The 10,433-nt window shown below is 43.5% G+C and overlaps 1 protein-coding gene across 1 annotated transcript; it reads right to left on the reverse strand.

Moving 5' to 3' along the window:
• LOC8069875 (vegetative cell wall protein gp1) lies at positions 8,226–9,506 on the reverse strand. The gene is made up of 2 exons (XM_002445339.2): positions 9,130–9,506; positions 8,226–8,834 (listed from the first exon to the last, which is right to left on the reverse strand). Exons 1-2 carry the CDS (start codon positions 9,452–9,454, stop codon positions 8,782–8,784), a joined length of 378 nt encoding a protein of 125 aa, XP_002445384.2. The 5' UTR covers positions 9,455–9,506; the 3' UTR covers positions 8,226–8,781.

Raw genomic sequence — 10,433 nt, forward strand, 5'->3', positions numbered from 1 at the left:
TCCTGGCCTTTAGGCACTGGCGTCCAGTGTTATCAATTGATGGTACTTTTCTGCTTGGCAAGTACATGGGCACTCTTTTGGTAGCCATTTTCTGTGACGCAGACAACGCATTGGTTCCTTTGGCTTTTGCTTTGGTGGAGACAACAAAGACAACTGGGGTTGGTTCATGCGCCTTGTTCTGATACATGTCATTGGCCCACATAGGGAGGTTGGTGTCATATCTGATAGACACCAGAGCATACTCAGTGCCATACAGGAGCAGATTCCTAGTTATGCACCTTTGCACCATCGTTGGTGTACTAGGCACCTTGCAGAGAATTTACTTCGGAAGGATGGTACGAAGGACAACTTTCCTCTATTTGAGGAGGTTGCTCGAATGCTTGAGGTGCCGTTCTTCGAGGAGAAGTTGGAGTAGCTAAAAACCACAACAAATGCAGAAGGTAGGCAGTGGCTGCTAGGTTTGATGAGGGAACCTGAGAAATGGACAAGAGCCCATGATGATGGTGGATGGCGATACGAGTTTCAGACTAGAAACATGGCGGAGTCATTTAATAGTGTGCTCAAGGGTATACATGCCATGCCAGTCAATGCCATTGTATCTTTTACCTTTTATAGGCTAGTGGCCTGGTTCAACAATAGACATGCTCAAGCATTGCAATTATAGAGTAATAATCTAAAATGGGCACCTAGACCTAAGAAGCACCTTGACAAGGCAAAGGAAAGGGCTAGGACACATGATATAGAGTGTTTTGACCATGCCACTGGCAAGTACCAGGTCACTGAAAGGGGTGGTACAACGTCAGATGGTGAGATCCGACCATCAAGGAGTTATATTGTTGTCCTTAGTGATTTTTCATGTGGATGTGGGAGACCAAGATAGTACCACTCTCCTTGTTCTCACTATATTGCAGCAGCTAGGCATCACAACTTTGACTACGAGACCAAGATACCATGGGAGTTGAGTGTTGATAGCCTTGTGCTTACTTGGTCGCCCTGTTTTGAGCCTTTCCTAGATGAGGGGCTGTGGCCAGAATACATTGGCCCAAGGTACATGGCAAATCTAGGTGCTCGTTGGAACAAACATGGAACCAGAAAGCGGACGAGGCATAAGATGGTCATGGACCAGATTTTAGGTAGAACGAGGCGAGGGAGAGCAACCCCTTTTGTTACTGACCCCGAGCAAAATCAATGTGGCAAATGTGGCAGACTTGGGTACAACTCGCGTACGTGCCATTGGCCGCTAAGTCAGATTCATTTAATATTCTATGTACTCTAGTTGTTAAATACTTTCATATGCAACTTACTTTTTGGCAAACATACATGTTCTAGTGCTGCTTTGTTTAATATAATGACATTCTAGTGTACTTATCTGCTTAATTACTAACTAATGGCTCAAATTTGTTTATAGGATGGAGCAGTTCCACCTCCTGGATCCATACTATGAGGAGAAGCACCGAGGACGACTCACTGCAGAGGGGGCGGTACTTACTTCGAGCTTTGCTTATCAATTGTTATTAATTTTCTTACTTATGCATTACATAAATTGATTGTAACTGTTGCAGGAACTACCCCCGCTTTAACTTCGAACCCATGACAAGTTCGAGGAGATGCGGTATGACGATAGGTACACACCTCTGCTGCAGAGGGCTGGCCTGGATGTCATATCGTATTAGGTTCGTCGTGGGTTGCCTCCAATTAACCCCGCGGTGATCACAGCTTTGGTTGACAGGTGCACCGTTTCTCCATAGTAATCATATGCTATTTCCAACAAATTTTATTTATCTTTGCGAAGAACCTAACAATAATGTTCTTTAATTTGATTTGTAGGTGGAGGCCAGAAACTCATAGTTTCAACCTACCTTGTGGAGAGATGACTGTTACACTCCAGGATAGTCAGAAGTTCCTTGGTTTGAGTGTTAGAGGTTGTCCAGTTATCGGACACTGCAGGTCCGATGGTTGGAGGGACAAAGTTGAGGCTTTCCTTGGAAGACCACTTGCTCCGGAGGCATCGGCATACCGCACCACAGGGGTACCAATTACTTGGCTTAGGCAAAGCTTTGGGAACTGTCCGGCACATGCGGACCAGGAGAGAGTTGCCTACTACTGTAGAGCTTGGATCTTGCACCTATTTGGGTGTGTTCTTTTCCCTGACAGGACAGGGGACACTGCATCGTGGATGTACCTCCCGTACCTCACTGACTGGGACACCACATGTACTTACAACTGGGCTTCGGGAGTGCTGGCTTACCTATACCGTAGCCTTTGTGAGGCGTGTCATCGGACTGCACAGAGTTCTTCTGTTGGTGGTTGTGTTTACCTACTGCAGCTTTGGATGTGGTCTCGTCTCCTAGTTGGACGGCCCATAGTTGACGCTCCTCGGGAATGGTTTGTAGTGGGCAACCCTCGTCACCGTCCGATGTTTGCCCATCTTTGGGACCAGGCGAAAGTCCCCTTCAGCAGGACTTCACGTGCATACGTACAATATGCCAATGAGCTCGACACGCTTAGGCCCTCCATGGTGAGTAAAATGCAGTAGTTCTTGTACTATGTATGCACGATAGTTGCTCTAACTTGCCCTATACATGTCTTTTGTTTGCAGGTGAATTAGGAGCCGTACACGGACAATGATGCGCTGCATCTTGGAGTAAGCAGCATGTGTAGTGAGGATGAAGACATGTACATGATGATATGCCCTCTGATTTGCTTCTATGTTGTTGAGTGGCACCTTCCAAATCGAGTTGCCCGCCAATTTGGCTTGAGCCAGCAATGGCCTGTCCAGCCATTCGATACGTCCGTGGAGCTACACAAGTAAGACCTTTTGGTCAAATTTCCATGAAATTGATAGATAATATCACTTGTAACCATAGAAATATATATCCAACTTGTTGCAATCAATTGCAACCTACTTGCTGAAATTTATATCCTACTTGGTCCAATTTGCATGCTTGCTGAAATTTATAACCCCATGCGGTATGTTGCTAGTTCAATATTTATTAAAAGTTCAATACCATATATGCTGCCCCAAAGTAAAGACTTTTTGATTCAATGTTTGCTGAAATTTATTCAAAGTTCAATACCATACATGCTTGCTGAAATTTATATGCTGCCCCAAAGTTTTTTATTCAATGTTGTTTAATCTGTTTTAGTATGTTCATCTTTAATATTTGATTTCAGGATTGATCGTCAGAAGCTGAAGAAGACAGTTGAGTTTGAGACGCTGCACCGTCACCACATAGAGGTATGGGACCAGTTTCATGACAACCTCTACGAAAATGAGCAACCACATACCAACTACAATTTCCGTGCATACCTAACTTGGTATCTAGGTGTTACACGAACAAGGTTAAAATTCAGTGCACCCAAGCAGATTATGCGTACCTTGAATCATCTGAGGATGAGGACAGTTCCTATGACCTTGCAGCACGACAAGGGACACTTATCGAGGCAGCACCTATATTGGACCAAGTGGTACATGCCCTTTCCACTTAACTATTGTATGGTTGTTGTATTGAAGAAATTGCACCTATATAAACTAATACATGGCTTATCTTATAGGACAACGCACTCAAGCAATCTGTACTTGACATCGTTTCCAAGAACAGGCGTGGACGACCACACACTAAACAACTTTCTTGGAGTAAGTACTTGACATCGAACGGTTTTCAAGAACAAGTATTACAGCCGTCATCTGTTATATATCTAACAATATGAATTTTAATCTTTGCATAATGGAGGCTAGCACGTAGGCTGCGGCGTGCTGTAGCTCGTTGCGGTTGCGGTACTAGTGCAGCGATGAATGTGCAAGTGCCACAGGAACAACAATGCAACACACCTGTTGGGCATGGTACATCTTCTTTGGGAGGTATATTTACATTAAATTTGTTGTTTACTTGAATTGAGCAATTTTCATGGTATGATATAATGACTTATGTGCACACATCATTTGAACAATGTTGATAGGATCTGGAGGACAGAGCTCGTCTCGGCCAACCATGGACACTTTTCAAAGCAATGATTATGAGGATGAAGAGGGGGTGGCTGAGGAGCGTGACTATGATGAGCTTGGGTCATCTCAGCTTCCTGATGCTCCTTCTACTCAACCTACGTAGGTTGCAAGAACAAGGCGACGTCGTTCACCTTCTAGGTACACTCCAGGCACCGATGCTCTTGGCCACAAGGGTAAGGGTAAGACTAGGAGGCAGTGATGATGACTTTTGGGCTAACACCATGGTAGCAGCTTAGAATTGATGGCATGACTTTTCTTATTTCGCATGTATTGACACTGTGAAGTTTGTGGACTATTTGTACTATATGGGACTGTATGGTCTTTGTGGACTATTTGAACTATCATTTCTGATGGCATATGTGCTTGTGTTGTGCTATTTGGATGAATCAATGTTTGTATTATATTATGATGTATATTTATAACTGTGGATGGTCCTAAATTAGGGGAAACTCTTGCAAATTTTTTCCATAAATTATTCATTGTGCTACACTAACACATACATCAATGTAGTACACATATTCTGTGGTCCATTCCTATTGGTTGTCGCAGTGTAGGCTTTTCAGAAACAGTGAACCAATATGGGCTTTTCATTGAATCATCACATCCGAAACAGTGAACGAATGTAGCCTTTTCAGATGACAATCCAAATAGACTTTTCAGTTTTCAACTAGGCTTTTTAGTAATCGAATCTAGGCTTTTCAAGTGCATTTATTCTGTATTACAACGGCTACCAAGTCTTGGGGTTCCTATATATACGTAGTGGTGAGAGCGTTGCTACTCACTTGAGATTGTTCAGTTAAAGTAGAAATGTCTGAAGGGTCGTCTAGAGGGAAGGGAAAGGGAAAGGGGGCGATGAAGGGTAATCCCTTTCTTTGGGAGGGTCCTCTTGGTTCTAAAGACTTTGAGGAAGCAATTTATGATAGGTTCCCCCTTGAGAGCAAACATGATTTTACTAAAGAGGCACCACTGAGGGCATATGATGACCGAAAAGAAGAGTGGCCAAAATGCATGCATGGTGAGGATTGTTTGGTGCAGATGTACACAGAGGGGATAGATGGAGGGTGTCGTTTCTTCAAATGTCCACAAGCATGGGTAAGTCATATTACTAATTCAACCTTCAATATGTTACTCTCTTGTGCCAAAGCTACATACTTATTGCAGTCATCCTTGTCAGAAGAGAACTGTGGCTTCACCAGGTGGGTCGATCCTAGACCTATTCATCCCCATGCAGAGTACATCTACTACCTGCAGGACCGTATCTTTGATTTAGAAACGGAAGTTAGCAGTGGTTACAAGGACGATGAAGAGGACGACAACAGCAATGCTACTGGCTCACAAAACACAATATGCAATGATCCATACTGCACCTGCCCTAATCACAAGTACAAGGGCCCTCCTTCACCAGCACTCCGACCACCACCACCAATAACGGGAGGATACTATGGAGAAGGGGCAACACAGTTTGCTATGTGGCCACACTACTAGGTCGAACTGAACTTATTCACAGGCCACATTCATATGTTTGTTGTTTGGTTAAATTACCTAAGGCATGTTAGGGTTAGTCGAAAGAACAATGTACCTTTGTGTGGTATATGTTCTCACATGCCATTTCATGTGCTTGTTAATTGCTTGAATTAACTAAGGCATGTTAGGTTTAGTCTCGGACCTCTGCACCCTAGTTTGGTGCATGTTTTGACATGCCATTAAATGTGATGTGTGCTATTAATTATGTAATATACTAGTTCGTTAACTTCCATTTCAACTACTTAACCTCATTTCATTGCCTATGCAATATTTAAATAAAAATATTGACTACTAATAATGAAACCAAATTAAAATTTCTAAAGTACATTACATGACAACAAATTGCAAAGTCCAACAGTAAACAATATTATTTATGAACCAAACATAGAACAAACGGGTAATGTAACTACTGAGTGCAACGAGGCCACTTTCCCTTTCTCTGGGCATCTAGATTCTTATCCATCTTTGCCTTCGCTCGGCGCATACGCTCAAGCTTCTTTTCCCTCTCCTCCCTGTCCGCAGCAACACGTCTTCTTTCCTCCTCTTCCTTGTGCTCCCTCTTTTAAGCCTCTTCTCTGCGTCTCTTCTCTGATATCTCTACACGCTCTGCATTGTAGAAGCCGCTTGTCGGATTCCTTAATCTCAGTGTCGATCCACTGCTTAAAATCACACAATGGTGGAGGGGTCTGCAACAAATATATTTGTTAAAAAAAATTAAATCATGCTTCATAGGACACAAAATACTAAGTGCATAATAGAAAAATTATCTCACAATAAAGTTATTGCGGCGTTGTTGCGGTGTAGGCTCCCAGACAAAATTTGAACACATCCAATACCTCTGTCGATAGGTTTCCTCGTTTTCTGAAATGTCTACCTTGCAAGGATCACCACAAAAGCACATAGGTACTCGAACACCGCTAGGAAGCAGCTTCGGGGTGTACGGACTTCCGGTCGTCCGGCCATAGCTAAAGTTCAAACATTTCAATTCTAATAAATCAAAGCAATTAATGATTGAACCTAAAACTAGAGTTTACCAAATGATAAACAATAATGAATGAAAATTATTGAAACATGTGGAAAGGTTAACTTGGTTTGCTACTTTTTCCACGACGTGGCATTCTACGATTGAATAATATAAGTATTAATCATCCATTCAAAAACCTAGTAATGGTTTATCTAAGTCTACAAACTACACGTAATATAGGTCAAATCAATGGGTCAAAAACTAAGAGGTGAAAAAGTATACCCGCCTCTTCAAGATCTATGGATCAAATCAAACTTTTGATGGTCGAAATATTGAATCCAATGTTGGTGGTCGGTTTTTTGAGAGGAAGAGCCGAGAAGGAAGAAGAGAATGTGAAATGCGGCCACGGTTAGCGAAGGGCGTCTGGTGGTTTGTAATTCAAGGCTCCACGCCGTGATCTACGGCGTCGACCTCGACGCCGTGATCTATGGCGTCGACCTCTCTGCCACGTGAGATGCCACGCTGGGCTCGGCCAGGAAGCTCGACGCCGTGATCCATGGCGTCGAGACGTGTAACCTCGACGCCATGCTTCACGGCGTCGACCCCCTGGGTCTAAATCTGGATTTAAGTCATCCAGGAGTCTAAATATGAACTTTCTTCAACAAAAGGCCAAATTGTAAAAAATTGGGCCGCCGCGACACCGGCCAGGGGAGGCGCCGTCCCTGACCTTGCCGCGCTCCCGGTGGCAGGAGGCGGCTGACCGTGGCCCGCCGCGACACCGGCGGCTGGAGGTCCGCCGCACCTCGTCGTGACACCGGTCGGGGGAGGCGCCGCCCCTCGCACCGCCGCGCCACAGTCCATTTCTTGCTGAATCGAAAACGACCATTCTGCAGTTTGTTTCAGATTCCTTGTTGTGTTTCATTTCTCGCCTTCAACCGTCATGCAGTTTGTTACAGATTTTAGGATTTTAGCATACAGTTCAGTCAATATTGAGAGTCTCAGTTCAGTTCTCGTACTGCATCAGTTGACACAGGTATCATTTTGTGAATTGTATTTTTCGTGCAACAGTGAGGCATCACTCAAGCAATAGAAATAATATAACTTTGACTCCAAACTGAACACAGATTATCATTTCCCATACCAACTCATCATTCAGGACAAATTAAACAGAACCACATCAGGTCAGGGATTAACATGACTCCTTACTGTACATGTATTTTGGTTAGCTGTAATGGTCTGTTAGACTTATGTCACTTATTGGATTACAAATAAGATTAGTTTGAATGGATTGTTAGGCTTTGATGGAACTCAAATGCTACTATTTGGTGGTAATAGACAAATTCTTCACTTATGATTATGATTAGCCTTAAACTTGTGCGTTTGAGCCTCCAAATTTATACTATCGGTGACAGATTTGAAATTTTACTATCTGGAAACGTTTGTATACTTCTTATTGATTTTGATTTTACATGGACCTGCATATTTGAGAAAAAATCTGCCATGATGACAAAAAATATCCACACCAAGGCAGCAATTGCAGACACTGACGGTGGTCATGCCAGAGGCAGCAAGCCCTGGCGCCTGATGTCACTGACTTCCTATCTGACAATAAAGAACTTTTCATCTTCTTCAACAACACAGATAGGTCTGACATAGAACTTCATCAACTCAACAATGCGGAGAAACACTAGTGTCTTCAAGATAAGAAGCCAAAACCAAACTGCTCAGACATAGCAAAACAGGCATTTGCACTAACAGATTCTGGAACCATTGTATCAGCTTCATGCCGTTGAAATAAAAGTGAGCTTGTTGTAAAAAACAAAGGTTTACATATCGATTATGACCACGAACATGAACATTGTACGCCATGGTGTCGCATCTGCGGGAACATAACAACATTCACATTCTGCTAGTCTGAACATCGAAAAAACTTCACAATGATGTTTAAACGCTCCATCTTCAGTCGCTATACTTTAGTTTTTCTTGTGTATACTTCTCTGCTCTTACGCAGTGCACGTGCACCTCGGCAGAGCAGCAGGGGCTCGACGTTCCACTCCTTGAGGCACTCGAGCAGCGTGTGATGTGCTAGCGCTGGTTGATGGCCACGACCACCTTGTTCACCACGGTGGCGCAGCTTTCTCTTTTCTCCTTGCTAGCATTGGCAGCAAGAGCTTTGGCAATCTGAACAGCTAGTGAATCTGTTGCTAATTTTACGACATAGCTGACTTGGCTTGGCTCAACAAGTGAGACTTCACATTGATCAAACTTCTTTCGGACTGACAGAACCTCATTCATCATATCTGCCAGCTTCTTCCCAGATGGGCGCCAAATGCCAAGCATCTGCAAATGCACAGAGTATATATTAGTAAAATATGATCAAAAGAGTGAATTATTATGGTTTGTCAAGCATATACAGGGTAGGCAGGTGTCATCATAAGACCCGAACAAAAAAATCTTAAGAAGTTTTCTACTTAGCTATGCACACAAAAGAAAAACTGGCACTGAACTAGATCCATCATCCATATCATCCTCCAGATTTACACTTCTTGCTGAACAAATGACTCAAAACATTATGCAGTTGTATTACGACAAATGCTGCAGTTTAGTGTTTGTGAGTAATAGATAATTGACTAACATCTTAGTGAAACTACCCAATGACTGGGCAGCCCGAGCTTGGGCGGCACGGCAGGCCTTGACGTCGCGGCGGTCCTGCTCGGCGCGCGCGAGGTCAGCAGCCAGGACCGTGAAGGCGTAGGCGGCGTCGGAGGAGGGCTCGGGGACGGGGAGGATGGGGGCGGCCTGCGATGACGATGATGGGGCGGCGGCATTGGGTGAGCGGAGAGATGCTTGGATGGCTTCGACGACCTGGAGTTGGAATGCGAGGTCGAGGTTGGAGGCGGAGATGGCGGCGGAGGATGCTGCTCGTGGAGTGCGGCCAGGTCGCCGCCGCCGGCCATCATGTGGACTGGTTCGTGCGACGGCCGACGGGAGATCGGGATGAGTAGCGATGGCTGCTGGCGACGCCGTCTCGGACGCACTAAGGAGCGACGCGGATGGGTTGGACACAGGTTCTGTGCTTGGACGGGCTGAGCCCAGACGGGACCCAGATGTAAGTTATTAAAATAATTAATTTCTTTAATTAGATGTTTTTAAGATTTGTGCAAATTTTAAAAAAAAGAGTACCAGGGAGGTTGCCTTATTTATATATACCAGTTGTGAGTTTAGAAAGATAGAAGGCAAGGCATATATATGCACGCGTGCCATGATGCGAACAAAAGCTCCAACAGCCATGACATTAGTGGTGTTCAGTCAATAAACACATATATTCAGTGGCGAAGCCAGAAGATTTCAAGAGCCCGGGTAATTTTCATTAAACAAAAATATTTAACTATAAAATCACAGAATTTTATATAAATATAAAGAAAATTTCTTTTGTATTTTGGCGAGGAGCCCGGCCGGCCGCCCGAGGTGGCCGGGCGGTGGCTCCGCCAGTGCATATATCCATGTGTTACAACAAAACACACCAATTGTTTACTTAGATAACTTATGGTTGAGAAATTTGAAGAACACGATTGACTGTGTATAGAAAAGCTATTGAAGGGTAACTATATATAGAAAGTGACTCTCTATTAAAATGTCTCTAAAAGATGGCTATATTTCAGGTGCCTGAATTTTTACGTAGTTGCAAAGATATATTAAAAGAGACAATTTATAGTTTTTTATAGCCAAACAATTGATAAAAAATACATGATATTTGAGCAACAATAAAAATCAGGCGAGGTAATTAAAGAGAAGTGAAAATAAAGATAGTAAAATCTTTGGTACAACGTCACAGTGGTAAATTAGAAGGAAATGCAAAAAATAAAAGCAAATTGTCTTACGGGCTGTGGCTTGTTTACGGGCCTTACTATTGGGCTTTTGGTCCACGTATGTTTCTAT

Source organism: Sorghum bicolor, chromosome 7 (assembly GCF_000003195.3).
Source record: "Sorghum bicolor cultivar BTx623 chromosome 7, Sorghum_bicolor_NCBIv3, whole genome shotgun sequence".
NCBI lineage: Eukaryota > Viridiplantae > Streptophyta > Magnoliopsida > Poales > Poaceae > Sorghum > Sorghum bicolor.

Excerpts from the sequence above, each read along its gene's own strand:
- LOC8069875 (XM_002445339.2), bottom strand. The coding sequence starts at position 9,454 with ATGATGGCCGGCGGCGGCGACCTGGCCGCACTCCACGAGCAGCATCCT. Across the intron at positions 8,835-9,129 it reads TTGGGTAGTTTCACTAAGAT|ATGCTTGGCATTTGGCGCCC; the intron begins GTTAGTCAATTA and ends GTGCATTTGCAG.